The 20,337-nt window shown below is 44.9% G+C and overlaps 2 protein-coding genes across 2 annotated transcripts in view; both read left to right on the forward strand.

Moving 5' to 3' along the window:
• Positions 1–899: 899 nt before the first annotated feature.
• LOC128474299 (folate receptor alpha-like) lies at positions 900–6,097 on the forward strand. Its single transcript, XM_053456604.1, has 5 exons — positions 900–979; positions 3,062–3,197; positions 3,452–3,640; positions 3,978–4,113; positions 5,063–6,097. The coding sequence occupies exons 2-5, from the start codon at positions 3,066–3,068 to the stop codon at positions 5,347–5,349; spliced, it is 744 nt and encodes a 247-aa protein (XP_053312579.1). The 5' UTR covers positions 900–979; positions 3,062–3,065; the 3' UTR covers positions 5,350–6,097.
• A 3,692-nt stretch (positions 6,098–9,789) lies between these two features.
• The window catches only part of INPPL1 (inositol polyphosphate phosphatase like 1), a 35,005-nt gene continuing 24,457 nt past the window's right edge, over positions 9,790–20,337 (forward strand). Inside the window, exon 1 of the mRNA XM_053456603.1 lies at positions 9,790–11,211. Within this exon, the coding sequence (XP_053312578.1) occupies positions 11,036–11,211 (176 nt within the window). The 5' untranslated portion in view covers positions 9,790–11,035. The remainder of the gene's footprint in view (positions 11,212–20,337) is intronic.

The following is a 20,337-nucleotide window of genomic DNA, read 5'->3' on the forward strand; positions in this document are numbered from 1 at the left end:
AACATCTTGAAGGTCCATCCCTGGCAGGTTTCTTGTGACATGGCCCTGAATAATGCATGATTCAATCGGGAAAGTAAAATTGGCACATTTCACTATGCCTTATACAGCGCCAACAAAGCCTTTCTTGCCGCAGACGCTTGTACCTTCCTAGCGTATAGTGATATTAGTCGAATCCAAACTCTCCTGCCATCTTTAGTGAATAAAGCCCCATGTTGTAGTTTACTTACAGCCTCGACGTGCTGTTTTGGCCCTTCATCAGCAAACTATCCGATCTTTTAAAAAAGAGGGACTGCCACTCCTAAACAGGGACACTTGGCGAACAGGTGCAACAGGTGTGAAAATATTCTGCAAAAAAACTCATTATATATATATATATATATATATACTATATATATATTTGCTATATTGAGTGATGTTATTCCTTGATTATGGGAGGGGGAGCTTTAAATCCTGCACACAGGTGATAAACGAATCCCCATAGGCAGCTCCATACAGACGATTAAGAGTCCTCGGGATCACCAGGTAATCTCCACCAAATAAAAATATATAGAATTTTAATTATAAATACAAATAATGGAAGTTACCGAGCCGCCAGACCAAACACATGGTAACAGCGCTACGGAATCTGCAGGTGCTATATAAATAAATGTAACGGCTATAACCAAGTCTGCTAGACTTGGTTATAAGTGCTAAAGTTTTGGGACAAATTTATATATATTTAATATCTATTATAACCCAGTGAGGGGTCTAATCTGAATAAATGCCATATCGGGTTAGAATGATATAATATATAAGTATAGATTGTCTGCGTTTCACTCATGGTCGGGGTTGTTCCTTAATTGGAATCATCTAATGATTAATAGAGAGCCCATCGAGACCTTTGCTCTTGCCTAGAGGTGTAAAAGTCAAGCATTTAACCGGTTTAAAGCCCTTTCGCTCCTAAACGGCTTCACGGTGAAACCGCGGCGTCTTGGACACGGTAAGCGCCAACTTTTGGGGTAAAAAGCATGGAAAAAAACATGTAACAGATGTGTGGTTGTCACCACAGTCAGGAGCCATATGCCTGTCCCATGCATGTTTACATTTATTCGCTGTGTTAACCTCTACCACTTCTTCTGGGAAACTGTTCCACTTATCTATCAAATTGAAGTTGTTGTTTAATTGTTTCAGAGGGTGAATAGAGTACATATCTAATAGATTACTATTTTGTGCGAGTAGGTTGTACCGCGCCGGCCCGGACTGGGCATCTGTATACTGGGGAACTCTCTGGATTTTACCCCGGAGGCTTTGGGTGAAGCGCTGCGTCTCCGGGTCACTAAGGGGAAACTCTGGGTCAAGGGAGCGGCGTAGAGGCACTCCCTGCCGCCATTAAAAATAGTGTGCCCAACGTCAGCTGGGACCCCCTTGCATCCTGCAAGGTGGGGTAAGAGAAGTTCCTAGGAAACAAAGTTCCTAGCTCCATTCCCAAAGCTTTTTTTTCTTCTCCAACTTACCACCTCTTCTGATAGAAAGTGACCTGAAGCAGGGAATACTTTATCTTCTGAATGGAATAGCATGGAGATCGGCCATTAAACTGGTTCTTTTAAACTTAATTTTGGAGTTTGAAGGAGGACTGCGGCTTCAACTCCCTCCATTCGCTAGTCATCATGAAGCGCTCACAATGGTGGGTTTCTCCACGACGTAGGTCTGATCTGGCCCTGTATAATGTATATTTCAATGTGTAATAAGCCATTGAAGAACTCTCTGTGAATTACCTATACATTATACAGGGCCGACCAAGCTCTTCCTGCAGCAGAAGCTCATTGGGGTTGGCTCTTCATGATGTAGCGAAGTATAACGTACGTTACTGTGTTACCCGGTCAAAGGTGTGTGCGCACTTCGTGTTATTCATCGGCTCCTTCCGTAAGAAATGCCTATGTAAGCAATTTTGGGGACCTGTGGCAAAGAAACGCACAACAGTTATATAAGAGTTTATATAACACGAACATTCACAAAACAATAAAATGCTTTTCTCCCAACAATACCCCAAATATAAGGCACAATCGCACCATTGATGTGTTGAGTACGGGCTAAAAAAAGGGAAACAATAATCTTGTATTTAAAACAGAAGCATCTTGTATCTCCTTATTGCCTGCTGGTATCTGTGACTCCGAGAGGGAGCCTGGCGGTCCTGACATCTCTGAGCTGATCGGTTCCTTTAGGCTCCTTTTGTATTAGGGGCAGTTGAAAGGATGTCCTGCCTCATTGGGGTGGAATTTGGAGGTCTTCCTCCGGTCAGAGTCCTCCTCATTTTCCCTTAAGAGCCTTGATGCAGGGATGGCTGGTCCCCGTTGTCCTCATATTCAGGTTCCTAATGTTCAATCCCTACATTCTTCTTGTTAAGGACAAATGATTTTCTGCCGGTATCAAGGTTATTGTTCTTAGGATAACCACTGGTAACTGAGTGTCCAGGTACTGGTTTTCTAGTCAAGGTTGCAACAATGGCCAGTAAGTCTACATCTAAACACTATTGTTTGCCCATTCATCCAGTAGAGCGTTTGTGAGGTCAGGCACTGATGTTGGACGAGACGCCCGGCTAAAAATCTCCGTTTCTGTTCATCCCAAAGGTGTTCGATGGGGTTGAGGTCAGGGCTCTGTGCGGCCGCTCAAATTCTTCCACCCCAAACTCGTCCAACCATGTCTTTATGAGCCTTGCTTTGTGTGCTGGAATAGAAAAGGGTCTTCCCCAAACTGTTCCCACAAAGTTGGAAGCAGAGCATTGTCCAAAATGTCTTATGTTTTGGATCTTACAAACGCTCTACTGGATGAATGGGTAACAATTCCCACAGAAACTCTCCAAGATCTTGTGGAAATCCTTCCCAGAAGAGTGGATATAGCAGCAAAGGGGGACCGACTACGTATTAATGTCTATGTGTTGTGTTAGAATATGATGTCATCAAAAATCACTGTTGGTGTAATGGTAAGGTGTCCATATAGTGTGTGTGTATATTATTATAAATGGCATATATAGTATTTTTCTGTGTGTTTCAGTAATAATTCTCATCTTATTTTCTACTTGTAGAGCCATGCTGCGGTGGTTCGTCCGAATGGTCTGTGTGCTGGGGGCTGCCTATGCAGCTAATCAATATCTGGATGTCTGTATGGATGCGAAACATCACAAGTCTGAACCAGGTCCTGAGGACGCGTTACATGGACAGGTGATACTAAAGCTTTCTGTACCTTTGTTAGATAAATGACTTCTTGTGAGGTTAGAACCGACATCAAGTACCCCTCTCAGGGGCAGTTTGTAGAATCTTCACGGTCGGCTCCAGGCGGTGATTGAATGATATCCGAGGAGCCCGGTGGGTGCTTTATACATAACTTTTATCTTACCTGGATTTAATGTTGGTGGGGATCTGTACCCCATGGACCTTCGGTGTAGTTTTAGGTGAATGTTTTCCTCTACCTTTAGTGTACTCCTTGGAAGGAGAAGTCCTGCTGTACGGTCAACGTCAGCGAAGAGGCTCACAACGATCAGTCCTATCTGTACAACTTCAACTGGAACCACTGTGGGGCCATGTCTCCAGAATGCAAGAAGCACTTCATACAGGACACCTGTTTCTATGAATGCTCACCTAATCTAGGACCCTGGATCCAGCAGGTGAGCCATGTGGGCTGTGGACTATGCAGCAGATACAGGACATTTAAATAAATCGCCACCATAGGTCACATGGAGGTCACATGATGGTTGGGTGTCTACATGCTTTTGGTCATGTAGTGTGATTTGTGTGACTTTCCCCAGCTCAAACGCCAGACTGAGCTGATGCTTCATTAGCATTGCCATAAAGTCCGTTACTCCATAGACTTTCATTAGTCAGCATGTCCAGTTGGGTGATTGAGACTGAGCCATTCTACCAGTTTGAGGCTCAAATACCATATTGAGAACTCGGACAAATGGCTGATACGCAATGTTTCTCGCTTCTGCGTTTCTCGCTCAGGTTGATAGTGGTTGGAGGAAAGAACGAATAGTAGATGTTCCCCTGTGCAAAGAGGACTGTGAGACTTGGTTTGATGATTGTAAGATGGACCACACCTGTATGACAAACTGGCACAAAGGCTGGAACTGGACAACAGGTGAGTCTGCCAGATACTCGAGCTTTATATGGACCACCCCAGTATGGAAGAAACTCGGCCTACAGGTGGGATATGGTTGTGATTCGGGGATGAGGACTGGTTGTGGGGTTAGTTCCGGTTACATGTTGGGGGTGGTAAGTAGACAGTAGTGGTCTGAACCAGGGCAGGGAGTGGATATGACCAAGTGATGCTGTCCTGCATGAAGATGCAATCCCAGGGTTCCGGAAAAGCGGTGCTTCACCCCCGGTCTATGCTGGCCAGTATAAAAGTTCAGCTGTGCGGATGGAACTGACCAGTGGCCTTAAAGTACCGGAGTCATCAAGTTATCCCCAATCTGGTCCTGGAATTGTGTACTGAGACCCCCCACCACCATTAATAGACTTGGAAAGGGTGATATGGGATGAGGACAGAACCCTCCAGCTCACCATGGATAAACTTTATTTTCCCATGAACAAATCCTGACAGTGTTTTAAAAAAAAAATAATAATAATAAAAAAAAAAAAAGTTTGTGTAGCTAACAGGACAGGATGATATGGAATGCTGTGGAGGTTAAAATCAGTCGCACTTACTTCAGGAGGCCACTGGACATAAACTGCCAGAGCCAACCTGTCAATGGTCAAGCCCTGGTATCCCCTCATGATGAACCCTTTAAGCTGCTTTTTTTTCTTTTTTTTTTTAAAGAAAAAACGTTTTATTGACGGTTTAATATTTTTAAACTCTGCTTATACTGTTTCTATGCACATTATCGGGGCTTTTAGGATTGTAGAACCCTGCGGTACCCTCATAGCCAGCAAATATCCCGAGCTCCTAGAAAAGAGGGGCGTCAGGGGAGGAAAGTGGAACAGAGAGATTTGGGTCATTATGTTATGTTAGGGTATGTTATATGATGACGTCTTGTCTTTCAATCTCAAGTCATGTTTTTTTGTTGTTGTTTTTTTTTTTTTAACAGGGGCAAACCAGTGCCCGTTAGGGACACAGTGCAAGAAAATTGGAGAAGTCTTCAAAACGGCCAAAGATTTTTGTGAGAATATCTGGAGTAATTCCTACAAGCACACAACGTACACGAGAGGCAGCGGCTTGTGTCTGCAGCTTTGGTTTACTCCAGCAGAAGGGAACCCCAATGTGAAGGTGACCCAGTATTACGCCAAGCTCAAGGGCTCTGCCGACATGGCCGAGCGAAGCCTACTGCTGCCCTTTGCTCTGCTCGCTTCTCTAGGCATTCTAAACATGCAATGAACTTCTCTTTGAGCTTAAAGTAACACCAGCAGAGAGTCTTCGCTATTCCCGAGTGACGTTCGTTTCGCTGCAACAATCAGAAGAACTGAAGAAGCTCTCACAGCTTTATGGAGATGCTGAATCTGGAAGCCCATTGACCCAATGTCCAGTTTTTGGACCTTCTGCCACTACCAGAACTTTGTGTCCACTGTGGAAGTAGGATTAGCCATTCCTCATTCTATACGTACTGACCTGGACTACTAAACTTATCAAAATAAGATCAGCTCTGTGCATATAATATATGTAATAGTTGTATCCTCTTCACCAAGGGTCTTCTGACTCAATATTCACCTTCACGCCTTTTCCCATTCTCTCCAACTAGGTAGATTAATTGGGGATCTCTCCATAGAGGGAAGAATTCACTAGTTATAGGGTCACGAATCCAGTATTTATACACTATAGATGGGGCAGCACCATGTTTTTTTTATTATTATAATATCATCTCTGCTTCTAGCAGGAGTTCATTTGCATATGGGGCTAAGAAGGGAACCTTTATGCATTGGCATTATATTCTGCTGACACCACACAGATAATGTTTATTTTTTTATGGCCTCTGTCCCAATCAACGTGCACAAACTGCTTGTGGGATCACTAGTATGCATGCAGGTTACTGTCACTTATTAACCCGCCTGTGATCACCAGTGAAGAGTAATTAAATAAATACAGGCTGGAAACGTGAGAATTGATAATAAAGTAAATAAGTGTGTCATTTCTGGTCTCTCCGTTGATTAACCCGATTTTGCTCAAGAGCTGATTTTTTGGTCCTTTAAAAGAAACTGTCAGGTCATTCATTTCTTGCTCGCGCTTTGCCAAGAGTCCTTGTTTATGGGGACGGTGTTTTGGCCTTTGTCTTGGGTAACGGCCCCTCTGTCTTGCCTCTGTTGGGTCAGGTAACCATATAATCAATGGGGTTCTGTGCTGAGCGCCTCAAGGTGACTGTCCAGGGCCGTGGCCATGACCTGGCTGCACCCGCTTCCACCGCCAGTCACATCGGCCTCTTGACGTCCCCATTTCGACTCCTGAAATGTTGGGGGGGGTTGTCACTGTGTTCTATAGCAAATGTTTATTTCCATTTTAAGCAAACTCTGAGGGACAATGGGCTCTGGTTCAATCTAGCTGCTACGGCTACTGGTCAATACAATGAACCTTTAACCGCAGACGCTCATGCACAACGTATATCACAAGGTTCCAGTTTAAATTCCTCCTGCTGCCCTGCACGATGCATTTTTTTAATATGCGTCACTGGTTAAACAAGGAACATAGTCAGCCTGGTAGCAGTGAGAAGCTGCCTCAGCTCTTTGACCCCTTCAATAGCAGAACAGAACTCTCTGGAGGCTAGAACTCCAACTCTGTGACTGTCTCTAACGGGGCAACACTGCCAGCTAGTGGCTGAACAACATGCATGGAAACAAGGGCAGAGCAATGCTGGTTGGGGTCCTGGGGTAACACCGTTACAAGGGCCCCTTCAATATATATATATATATATTCACACACATCACATAACATGTGCACTAGCAGGCCCTTGGCCCTGGGACAATCATGCATACATGATTCCACCGACCTCTCTACAATGGTTCTATAATTATGGTTCTAAGCAAGTCCAAGTAAACGGGAAATTTGCCTTGTCAGCCAAAAGTTCTGTTGTCTGTGTCGTCTCAGAAAATGCATGATTTTATGGTTGCTATTTGAGCAGCTATGCTCATGTGCGCTATGGAATATGATGGCGCTATATAAACCAATAAATAATAATGTGATCAAATTGGGATCCTCGCACTTCTCTCTAGGAATTCATTTAAAGGCTCAGTCGTCTAGCAAAACCAACTGGAAGTTTTGATTAACTGGAGAAACGATGGGTAACGGTTCCTTAAAGGGGACCTCCCGTCCATCGTTTTCCTGTGTTTGCCATATTAATATTGCCAGTCGGGTACATTTAAATAATTTGTAGCTTGCAAAACATACGTTCAGTCTTCTTTTATTTATGCCTAATGATGGATTAAATATATAAAATATGGCCTCCAAAAAAGCCAAGCTTGTCCTTTAATAAAATGATATAAAATTTGTGCGGTAAAATGAGAAAATAGCTGTTGAATGAACACACAACAAAAGTGCCGAAAAAAATTGCTCTTTTAGAGTTGGTTGGTGCAAAATATCCTTGGTCATGAAGGGGTTAATTGAGATGCCCGCACTCAAGCCGGGATATTAAAAAAAATGTGGCCCTCGAGGACTGGGGGGTGTGCAGCCTTGAAGTAGCCAATGCACAGCAGATTTTGGTAAGAATTTGCCCCTCTATCACATAACCGGGTGCAGATTGGGCGATCAGGGACCCCCAGACCACCGCTTCTCCTCGGACCGGTCAGGTGATCTCTGTAGAAGCACTATGGGTCTGAACTCCCGCAGACTACAGGGGGCAGCACTGGTTAACCTGTGACGGTGTTGGATGTAGATCCCTTTAGTGAGGGTGGTGGTGGAACGGTCTTCTGAGGACTATGGAGCTGGGGTTAGGTGGAAAAGGATATGAAGTCCAAGGAGACCTGGGGAGTGAGGACACCATGGCAGTGACGGCTGGGGATTAATGTTCCTCCTCAAGACTGCGATGGAGTATCTACCTGAGCCTGTGACGGTCTCGGACAGTGATCTGTTCCCTGCCTGGGATCAGGTGGTTCCTAGGATACCACAAAACGTCCATCAGCAGAGCCATTGTTTTCCCAGTCACACCATCTATCACACTAACACTTACACAATGGTGCAGAACATGGATTGTAAAACTACCCCGTGCTCTGTATGATATTTCTATAACTCATTGATATTCCGGCTGTGGAACCTCATTACCATACCTGAGAACTTTCTAAACGAAACTCTTGGAATATTAACCCTTTGATAGCCCATTGTCAAGATTCCATGTAGTTGCTCCCCAAATTACTCTAATACCGGTCCTCATGGAAACCTTGACTTATCATTATATGAACATGCGCTTAATTAAGTCACCTGCATTCAAGCAGGGCTCTCATGTATACCATACTGGTGGCAAAAGCACCAACTGCGAGTCTCATATATGATCACAGGAGTCATGTGTAAATGGTGTCACCCTGAGATCGGGGCAATAAAACGTGGAAGCGTGAGAGTTCCCAAATATGCTAATTTCTTCCCAGCTCTATATCCCATAATCCTTTGCGCCGTGCTTAGTATTTTCCTATTACTTATTTCAATGTTTTTCTCTTTTTACTAATGCTGGTTCGGGGGCCATATTATCGGTAGGTAGTAATGTGGGATATTTCTCTGCAGTTGCCTAAAGAATATCCTATATATAGAGAGAAATGGCCGCTTTTTGGGCGCAGCTGGCCGGCACAGCTGTTGACCGTACGTTCTGTTCCGTGACCCCTCACATGGCACAACAAGCCTCTTGTCATACGCAGGACTCGGCTATCACACGTAGAAAGGATGAATCATATATGTGTAACTGTAACCCTTAGCGTGTGTTTATATATGTATCATCTATATGTATATGTGGATTATTATATATATATTGTTTTATAAAGCGCCAAAATATCTAAATGGCCAAAAACAGGCACTTTTTGGGTTAGGGGATTGCCGTTAGAAGTGGGGCTACAGGACCGAGAAGACGAAATGTGTTTTATTCACACAATGTCAATGGGGGACGCGCTAGGAAGGACTAGGTAGTCCTGGCACTTTAAGGCCGGCAGCATCTGATCCCCCCAGGAGAGGCAGATCGAGGGGTATAGGTTGTTGTCTGCCAGCAGCCCCCCGGGGCGTTCGCCGGACCCGGACTACATGGCCAGTTCAAGCCGGACAGCAACAATTCCATCCCTGGGATCTTTCCATATGAGCTGACTCTTCGTTAACTCTTTAAGATCCCATTGCTATAACGAAGACCAGCAGGTAAATATATTGACAACGAAGGTATTTCAACTGATGATACAGCGGTAATGGAAACATTGCTCAGCGACCCGGTCATATAACTATCCATGAAAGATGTATGTATCTACGGCTCTGACCGCCAGAATTCCGACCCTCTGTATGCTATAATACAAGTATTTCTTGATATATATCTGTGTACGGCACGCGCCCTTTTAAGCAGATATAGCACACTTTTGTTATTGAACCACCGCTGCTTGACATCTTTTCCAGGTATCTACCACTCATATGTTCCGATGCGGTAGAAAGAATGAGCGGCTTTCGTTAAAGGTCACTGCTTTCCAATAACAGAAATATATACAAAAGGAGTTCACGGGTATTCTGAATAACAACGAGTTACTACGTAGCCGTGTTATTTTTATTACTTTGCGGTGTAGCCGGCTAAGTTACAATATACTTTACGCCGAAACATTGTTTGACGTAAAAAGTATTTCACGGTAACGAATATAACGTCCTGCGGCGGCGGCGGGCAGTTTCTAAAGTTGTGCTAGTTAAAGGGGACATGCCGCGCGGCTTTGTTTTGGGAAGGCTAGTGTCTGGGGAGTGCGCTGTCCCTTTAAGAAGGGCATGTGTGTGCAAATGGCTGCAGCAGAGGGCTGGATTGTGAGATAGAGCTGGTGGAGCAGCTGGGCAGGGAGAGAAGGAGGAGTGCAGAGGGAGGAGAGACACAGAGTTTCCTCTTTCACTGCAAATTCAAAAAAAAAAAAAAGAAGAAAAAAAAGGGACAGATCTTCTCTATTAACATGGGGATTCCTCCGCGATCCGCGCAGCGTTCGGGGGCTTCATTCCACCCACTGGCCGGGAGAGCTTGGAGTTTTGCTGAACTGGTTCTGGAGCGGGCTCCCAACACCCACTAAAACTGCCTGAGAGAGGAAAGGGTTAAGGGATCCCCCCCCCCTTAGGCGCTGGATTGTCCCGTGCCACACACCAGATCCCGCTGGTTACATTGTTGCACTGCTGTGTTCTGATGTCTTGGGAGACGCTCCGGGAGAGCTGTGGGAGAGCTTTGGCCCGAAGCTGGGTTTGTTTCTTTTTTTTTTTTTTTTTTTTACTTGGAGTGTTTCTCAAGTCACAGCGATCACTCCCAGGAAAAGCATTGGTCTGCTGAGTGCATGATCTAAAAGTGATCAGCAGATCCCTCCTGCGGCTCGTGTGCCGGTTACCAACCCGGGAATCTGGAAGTGACTGGAATTACTTTGGGTGGCATCGGCCCCTTGGACTGGCCACCCTAAAAGTTCAGGAACTCTCCTTTTTATGCTTTTTTTTTTTTATGAGGTCAGATGCTGGAGATTTTACTCATCAAAGGGAACGTCCCGCAAGACGGCAAATTCCTTTATCTGAAGATAAAAAAAGCCAAGAATTGCACATTTTGGATTTGTTGAGACGTGCCTTTATTTAACGCGCCGCAGGAGTCACAGGGAACATACTTTTTAGTTCAATTCAGCGGATCTGAGCCAAAAAAAACCCAAACAAAACAGTTTACGGTTCATAAATTTCAAGAAGGGACTTTTAAAAATACATTTTTTTATAGCTGTTCTAAGATATTATTATTTGAGTCGTATATATTTTGGCTTAAGTTTTTTTATATTGTTTCGTAATCTGATTTAATATGATTTACTCCAAACGGCTCCCGGGCATTAAGTTATAAAGCTGTTCCTCCATAGTTTTTTTTTATACATATATAAATTGGGATTGTTTCATCTGCCGACCGGACATGGCGTCAGGATGCGGCGGAGCGTCGGCAGCTGCCGGCAACATGGCCTTGCCCTGGTACCACCGGGATCTTAGCCGGGCAGCCGCTGAAGAACTGCTCGCCAAGGCTGGTAGAGATGGCAGCTTCCTGGTGCGGGACAGCGAGAGTGTCTCCGGGGCCTACGCGCTCTGTGTTCTGTAAGTACCGCTCTCTATCACTTATCCTTACTGGTCGTTGGGCTCCGACATGTGTAGAAAAGAACAATTAATAGTGATATTTAGCATAAAAGTATAAAAAATGGTGCCACCACAGACCGTAGCGCTGTTCTAATATGGCAGGGAAAATGTCTCCCTGTTCTTTAGAAAACCTTGTAGAAGTAGGCGCTCTGCGCGTTGATAAATGTGTGTAGATCTATCATCGGGAGGAGAGCTGGAGACGGCACTCAATGAGTGGAGATTCCACAGCGTCCGCATCGCTGATGGTTCTCATTAGTGGTGAGCACTAACTATATGGGGCCAAGTTACTTTACGGTAACTCGGTGATGTTCGCGGTTATCTTCTGTGGCTCACTGTACCGGGTCCATGGTTTTTCTCAGAGGTGCGCTACACCTTGCCTGCGGTTATCCTCGGGGGCGTGCTGTACCGGGATGCGGTTATCCTCGGGGGCGTGCTGTACCGGGCCCGCGGTTATCCTCGGGGGCGTGCTGTACCGAGCACAGGGTTATCCTCGTGGGCGTACTCTACCGGGACCGTGGTTATTCTCGGGGGAGTGCTGTACCAGGCCTGCGGTTATCCTCGGGGGGTGTGCTGTACCGGGACCGTGGCTTTCCTCAGACGTGTACTCTACAAGGCCCACGGTTATCCTCGGGGGCCCACTGCACCGGACCCACGGTTATCCTCAAGGGCGCAGTGTACCAAACCCGCAGATATCCCTGGGGGGAGCACGATACCCGGCCCCGTGATCCTCCAGAGCGCACTGTGCTGTTCCCTATTCCCCTTTGTGTAAATTATTTACATTTTTAGCTTTTAGATTTAATTTGGGCAGCAGGCACAAAAAATGCTTCTATTATTGCTCTTTTTTAATTATCTGATAGTTACAAAGCACGGCGGGAAAATGTTACGTGATGTATAACCAAGCCCTATGCAGACCTCATAACACGGTTGTGCGTCGGGTGACCACGTCGGCCGCGTTTCCAGCCACATGTGAAAATGATGCGCGTCCTTGGGAAACATGGCTGGCGTCGTCACCCTGGTTCCGCATCGCATTGGGCTCTGTTAGCCCCGGAGCCCCGTTAACGGTAACCTCCCGCTAGCAACGCCTGGATACGCACGATTTGGGTTTAGAAATAATGGAAATACACTGACGGCAGTAACGGGATCTTTGGCTGTTTGTTGCCATATCAGCGCATTTAGCATTGTCCTCTTGATGGGATGGGTCGCCCAGTCACATTACGCAGATACCTAAAAACGTGTTCAAAACTTTTTTTCAAACCACCTTCAGTATTTATGCCACCTCTACCTAAAGGATGTCCCATGCGTTAACTACACCAATAATTGGTGGCTGTGATTAAAATAACTTATTTTCCAGGGTGAGTTACGTTTAAGTTCACCGAGCCTCTCGTGCTCCATTAGTTAAGCTGCCTGTACACTTTCATTTGCATAGTGAATGAGATCTATTTCCGTAAATCCTCCATATTAAATCCCCTGACTTTCCTCCCTTTTCGCCGCGAGCCCCTCCCAGGTGGGTCCTGGCTACTCTCCTTACCATCGCATCCTGCTGCTCTCCCTTTCCCTGTCATTGTTTACTTGGCTGGGCGTAATAATAACCTCCCTCCCTCCTCCTCTGACTTTGCCGGGCAGCGCTATATACAGGATGGAGGGGGAAAGAAAGAGAAGATTAAAGAAGGTTCCGTGGACTCGGAGAGTCTGGGATAAAAAAAAAAAAAAAAAAAGAGAACGGATCCCTGTATCCTGAAGACAAGCATTCCATGGCCACTGGGGACTGAAACTCCCATCATGCTCAGCTAGCCCTATGCGGGTCTAAATGACTCTGTTAACCGATTAGGAGTGCCATACATCCTAAATATCCCTCTGTCAGAGCCGAATCCTTGATTTACCTCTTTCTTCCCCTGATGCCCCCTTTCCACCCCTGATGCCTCTGTAGAAGCTCGGAATGTTTGCTGGGTAGGAGGGTATCGCAGGGTTCTACGGCCTTAAAAGCCCCGAGAATGTGTATAGACGCAGCAGGGAGTTGTGTTTCCACTGTGTAGCTTTATTTCTACGTATATCACGCGTTTCTCCTTCGTCCTCTAAATACTCCGTAAATAGCTTTCAGTAGCTCGCAAACTTTTCTTCCACTTTCACTGCAAAGTTTGATGAGTTTACCATCCCAGCACACAAATGGTCAAATGCTCTTCATTTATTTTTGTATTTTTTCCGTGTATACATGTAAAGCATTACATTTTTTTTATAAGGATTATCACACGTACTTTTTTGAATAGACTTTTGCCCCAAATAGCTTGTGAGTGCCACCTTTGCCACCAGGCAGCTTATCATCCTAACCCCCAAATAGCCTGCCTGTGCCATCTTTGCTGCAGCTTGCCAGTGCCTCCAAACAGCTTCTTTGCCATTATCGTTCCTTGCCCTTCATGGTGTCTCCCTTGGATGCAGAATCCCCCACTTTCATATGCATTCATTGTTCAGGGGGTACTCGGAACTGCCCCAGCCCTTACCATTTACTGAATGGTCTCATGGACTGGTATGCCAGTGGGACAATTGGGTCAATGCGAGTGTGTGTGAATGAGCACTTCCTATACCCAGCAGCCGATCATTCCGTAAACATCTGGAGACGGGGGGCATTTGCAGGCAAACCCTTAAAAATGAGGTATATTTGCTTAATTCGACACTTTTTAGAAGTAAATGTAGCTCTAGAAACACAATTTTCGAGGACTGTTAAATTTCCGGAAGTTTCCCAATAATAGTTCTTTAATCTCATAAAATGTTGCCTCGTTCAGATTTTTTTCCCCAGGAATACTTAATTGTCATGTGGCTCGTGAAGCAGGCACTGATAGGCTGTCTCCATGGAAACTGGAAAAACAAGCTTTCCGAAGGTTTCCGACACGGGAAAGAACAAAAAGACGAGTGTTCTAAGATCCGAAAACGAGAGCACGTTCGGTTAATGAATGAGTGGAACGGTAGAACAGACCGACTAATGAATGAGTGGAACGGCCTCTTTAACCGGTAGAACGGCCCGCGGATTGAATAGGCGAGGCCGGCCGGGTTAATGGTTCATTGAGATATAGGAGAAGCTGGCATTGGTTATCTGGATGAATTGGTTCTACCCAGAGGTCGGAGGTCGTTGGCCGGTCTGACCTCTCCCTGTGTTGGAATGTTGCTCCACTCGCAGAATGCCATGTGTGTTTGTGATTTTTAGTAAATATATCCAGGATGGGGGAAGAAAAGCATAGGAAAAGCTGATTTTATAACAACTTTAACTAACTGTAACGTTCTAAAAGCGTTGAGAAAAGTTTCCATCATCGTTGCGAGGTTTGGAGTCTGAAAGGACCGCCGTCTGCTGGGTTTGATGCTGCTGTTTGAAACATAAAACCCAGAACAGATCTTATGATCCCGCGCATGATTTCATTTGATTTGTGATCTCAGCTGCCTGGCTCCCATTGGTTGGTGGCGGGGGGGGGGCGCATTGGGGCTCTGCTCATTAACATACCAGGTTTTGCCCCAAGACTCTGGGTGAAGCGCCGCTCCTCCGGTTCTCCGGGTTAAGGGGGTGAGGTTTGGGAGCGTGACGAGTTCCTATAAGCAGCCAATCAGTTGTATGATTTGTCGAACCACAGAGGAGATATTCTGCTGCAGCTCTGGGGCTGCAGCTTCCCCATAAGGTAAACAAGGAACGGGAAGTTCCTTGGGACGTGTTCTCTGAATACATAGATTGCGGGCTCTAAACATACCGTCGGGGGCCCCGCTTACCGCGTCAGTGTCTGGAAGCGAATGCTTGTGACTCACCCTATCATCTCTTAGACAATGACCCTCGCTCTTATACCCCCTCGCCAGGGGTAGTACTTTTGGGAATTAAATTCTCCGCCTCAGCAGTCTGACTCACCCCCGTGCTGCCTGTAACCATTAACCCTTATGAGTCCATCTCCGTTACGGAGCATACGGTATTCAGAATAAAAGCCACTGATTAAATAACATTTTTTAGAAACTTTTATTTATTTTATTTTTTAAACCCACAAAACTTTTTCCTTCCCAAAAAATCTGCTTTTTACGGTTCCACACACTAAAGAGACCCGTATCTTAAAGGGACAGTTTACGCTTCGTGAGAGCTCCATAAAAGAAGAATGCGTATTAAAGTACTTTGTGCTATCGCTGGCATAAAACTGCTCCTATAGAAATAAATGGGAACACTTTCCGCACAGGGGCACGGGACTCGGGGCGGATCTCCAGCTTTTGCCCAGGAGCTGATAATTATCGCGCCAAACACACCTCCTGCGTGGGAAAATAGTTAAGGAGTGAGGAGGGGGAGGGCAAAAGCATATGGAGGGATTCATCCCCCCACCCCCCCATTTGCAAAAGGGGGACAACACAAAAATTTAAAGGGACAGTGCAGCTGTTATATGCATTAAAATGCATGCGACGGCTGGAGTGTCCTTTAACGTCCTTTTCTTTACCAAGGAAGGTTATACCAATTGATACATTTTCATAAAAAAATATATTTTACTTATTTGTGTATTTCATTTTTTTTTTACATTTTTTAATTTTTTTACGCACATCCCCAAAAAGGTCTTGTTAAAAATATATATATATATATATCTGCATTTTTTAAAATTTATCATGTGCATTTTTTTTTTTTTTACAAGACCTTTTAGGGGATATGCATTTAAAAAAAAAAAAAAAAAAAAAGTTAATCAAATTTAAAAAATATATATACCGTATATATATTTTACTTATTTGTGGTTTAATTCATTCTGCTCGCTATTTTGGCAATTTCGCAAAAACTATTTAATGAGAAAATGACTGTTTGCAAAACACCCCGATAAAGAGGGCCCTTTGTGTATCTGCCATCCTTCCTGTTTACAGTAAATTTCAAAGCCCTAAAGACTCCGGAGTCCATCGCCGTGTCGGCCTTCCTCTTTCTGATGATTTTTTTTTTTTTTACCGCCTCTGCTTTCCTGCGTCTTGGTTCAAAGAGGAACTGAACGTTTTTTTGGTTTCTCTTTTAACCTTTTAAAACCTCAGGAGTGCCGAGTCAAACGAGTCCCTTGGCCTTGTCTCAACACGGGAAGCATGGTGTATTGATTTGGCGCACCTCCTTAGCGTGTTCCCTGCTTCCCCCGTTTAGTTTTTGGAGGCTGTCCGTTAATCTGGGTATTCGCTTTAGGCCGGGCTTAGGAAATGAGGTACCGCGTCAGCCAATAGATCCAGCTGTCACTAAGTGTGGTGTAAACATAGACTTTAATGGCCCATCTAGTCTATTGTAAAGACTCGGACCTCAAACAGTCGTTGGTCTCGTCTTAGGAGCCGTATGCCTATCCTATTCCCTCACTGTATTGGCCTTTGACACTTCTGCCGGGAGGCTGTTCCACTTATCTACCACCCTCTCAGTAAAGTAAAGCTTCCTTACATTCTATCTAATCCTTTGATCCCGCGATCGGAGGAATTTTCCGAAGGCGGCCTGGAGGAGGAGGAGGCCTGGGGTTCCCAGATATGGAAGTGATGACCTTTAAATAAGGAACCAGGTTGTTCTGCCCCATACTAGCCCTGCACTGGCGGCAGTTATCCACAGGGCCGTACCGGAGAGAACGAGGCGGCCCTGGCACTTTAAAGCCGACGGCCGCCTAATGGTGTAAGCGCGTCCGATAGATGGATATGGCAGGCTGCGCTTTATGCTCACATATCCCGCCGGCGATCTGTCACCGGATCGGGTGAATATGGGGTGCTTTCAGCCAGCAGCCCCCCAGACGTTTGCCCCCCGTGTGCCTCACGACCAGTCCGTTTATTCCATATTTATTTTTCCCAAGCTCGGTGCACACAAACGTTTAAAAAAAAAAAAAAAACAACTCTTGATAGTAACGTAGTGACCGCGTTTACCTTCAGAAATATAACCTGAGGGCGTTTTTGTCATGCGAGGCAGAAATCTTCATGTTTTTGCTCTGTAGCTTTCAGCAATTTAGGATTATGTAATCCGTTTAACCCCTAAGGGCACAAAATGCAAGGGTTTCTGAGAGTCTGATAATGTTTTAAACACCGTGTGTGTGTAATTATACAGTAATGTGCAAACATTTGGGGTCACTGAGCGGTTTTCATGAAAAACAAGGAAATTTCTTGCTTTAACATAATTACAAAAGGGTTTTCTAACCATCAATTAGCCTTTTCAACTTGGATCAATGAACACAACGTGCCATTGGAACACAGGAGTGATGGGAGTGATAAAGGGCCACTGGAACACAGGAGTGATGGGAGTGATAAAGGGCCATTGGAACACAGGAGTGATGGGAGTGATAAAGGGCCATTGAAACACAAGAGTAATGGGAGTGATAAAGGGCCATTGGAACACAGGAGTGATGGGAGTGATAAAGGGCCATTGGAACACAGGAGTGATGGGAGTGATAAAGGGCCATCGGAACACAGGAGTGATGGGAGTGATAAAGGGCCATTGGAACACAGGAGTGATGGGAGTGATAAAGGGCCATTGGAACACAGGAGTGATGGGAGTGATAAAAGGCCATTGGAACACAGGAGTGATGGGAGTGATAAAGGGCCATTGGAACACAGGAGTGATGGGAGTGATAAAGGGCCATTGGAACACAGGAGTGATGGGAGTGATAAAGTGCCATTGGAACACAGGAGTGATGGGAGTGATAAAGGGCCATTGGAACACAGAAGTGATGGGAGTGATAAAGGGCCATTGGAACACAGGAGTGATAGGAGTGATAAAGGGCCTCTGAACGCCTGTGAAGAGATTCCATTAAAAATCAGCCGTCTCCAGCTACAATTGTCATTTACAGCATTAACCCCATCTGCGCTGGGTTTCTGATTCATTTCATATTATGTTAAAATTTGCTTTTCATTAAAAAACAAGGACATTTATAAGTCCAAACTTTTGAACGGAGTGTGTGTATATAAAGCACTGGGCAAAACTTTTTAGGGAGGTGTGAAAAAATGCTGTAAAGTAAGAATGTTTTCAAAAATAGAAACTGCAGTTTATGTTTTAACTCGGCAGGTAGTTTGTTCCAAACATTTTTGAGAACCGACCGCAGTTGTTCTGCGGGTTTAGGCTTCGCAGTCGCTTCTCTCTTCACGTGATCCCAGACAGATTTGATGATGTTGAGATCAGAGCTCTCTGGGGGGCAAAACCACGACTTCCAGGACTCCTTGTTCTTCTGAAGATAGTTCTTAGTGGTTTTGGCTGTATGTTTTGGGGTCGTTGTCAATCAGATGTCTCGCTGATGGTATACTATCATGGATGAGTATCTGCTTGTACTTCTCAGCATTGAGGAGACCATTAATTCTGACTGAATCTAGCCCCACACTCGCAGGGAACCGTCACCATGCTTCACCGTTACCTGCAAACACTCTCGTGTACCGCTTTCCGGCCCTTCTGTGAACAAACTGCCTTCTGCCACAGCCAAATATTTCAAGTTTTAGCTCATCCGTCCAGAGCACCTGCTGCTGTTTTTCTGCACCCCGGATCATGTGTTTTCGTGAAAAGTTGAGTCACTTGGCTTCGTTTCCACGTCGGGGTTATGGGCTTTTAGCTGAAAGTCTTCAATAGAGACCACTTCTGACCAGAGTTCTCCGGACATTAGATGGGTGTACAATCTAACTTTTCTGCCAATGCTGGGCTGGTGGCACTGCTGGACACCTTCCAATTGAGAAGCAAAGTAAGCATGATGTGTCTTATCTGCCGCACTAAGTTTCCTTGGCCAGCCACCATGCCTACGGCCCTCAGCATGGCCCATTCCTTTGTTTTTCTTCAAAAGAGCTTGCCGAGAACATCTGGAAACCCCTTGGAATTTCTGCCTAGACGTGCAGAAGAGGTATAGCTACCTTGTGGGTTGTTGCTGTGCTGAGTCTTGCCACGGTGTATGACTTTTGCCATTAAACTGTCTTTAGCACCCTCACCTCATTAGTGAGTCTGTTCCTCGCCCAGTATTATTCCTCCTACACAGCTGTTTCAGTTAATGATTGTGTTTCATCCTACATATTTAATTGATCATTAGCACCTGTTTGGTATAATTGCTTAATCATACACCTGACTATTTGCCTACGAAATCCCTGACGTTGTGCGAGTGTAACTTCTGCAAGGCAAGGAGCACGGGTTAAGAAGTGTTTGTTTCACATGGATACTTGGCTATCGTTGGTGTTACAGTGTATAAAGGTCCCCGTGTCCGAGCAGCATTTCCCATGCGCGAATTCTGGAGTCTTTGCATACACGCTCTGACCTGCCAATGCTCTTGCCCTATTCATGTGCCTGCCGACGGTCTCTTGCGGTTTCTGGTCTCTCTTTATGTCCCTTTCTGATATTACTGAGTACTGTAGTTGAATTGGAATGAATAATAAATATGGCGGGTAAATAATTAACTAGGCGGAAGTCAAAGGGAGAAAGCAAACGTTTAATCTGCGGTTCTTTGTATTCCTGCCTTGAGATTTCTATCAACAACATTTTCATTTTTTTTCTTGTATTTACCAACAATGAATACTACCAAGCGCACCACTCTCTGAGGGGCAAAACGATTGTGAATGGGGTATATGTTCTTAAAATTGAGACCTTGGTCTGGCATTGCCATAACTACCTTAATTATTTTGGTGTTGAATATCCATTTTTGCCCATTGAAAGTCTTCTCCTCAACCCCGATGGGGATTGGAGTCTTGCTTTTGGGTCTTTGGTTCCAAGCTATATCGTCCCCCGACCTGAATAGGTTAAAGTGTGGACTTTTTAGGACCAGGTGGTTTATTTTAACTCTTCGCGGTGTTACAGTAGATTAGTGGTTTAGATGATCTACGTAGTCTACCAGTCCATGTCCCTGGATCTCTCTTACTTCTATACCCACCGGATGTCCCTCTCTTACTTTCTCTGATGACCTCAAAATCTGGCTCTATAAAATATTCTTAATATTTTTAACCCAAAAAATTACAAAATTCTACAACTAATTCGTGCATATATCAGGGGCCATGTTTTTACTTAAAGAATTGCTGACATCAAATATAACAAGCCTTATGAAGCAAAATTCTGCATGGTGAAGCAGGATGTTTACAGTGGTTACCATGACAACTGCTTTGCTTTTAGAACTTTGCCCTAGCAAAAAA

Source organism: Spea bombifrons, chromosome 2, assembly GCF_027358695.1.
Source record: "Spea bombifrons isolate aSpeBom1 chromosome 2, aSpeBom1.2.pri, whole genome shotgun sequence".
Lineage (NCBI taxonomy): Eukaryota > Metazoa > Chordata > Amphibia > Anura > Pelobatidae > Spea > Spea bombifrons.

Excerpts from the sequence above, each read along its gene's own strand:
- LOC128474299 (XM_053456604.1), top strand. The coding sequence starts at position 3,066 with ATGCTGCGGTGGTTCGTCCGAATGGTCTGTGTGCTGGGGGCTGCCTAT. Across the intron at positions 3,198-3,451 it reads AGGACGCGTTACATGGACAG|TGTACTCCTTGGAAGGAGAA; the intron begins GTGATACTAAAG and ends CTCTACCTTTAG. Across the intron at positions 4,114-5,062 it reads AGGCTGGAACTGGACAACAG|GGGCAAACCAGTGCCCGTTA; the intron begins GTGAGTCTGCCA and ends TTTTTTTAACAG.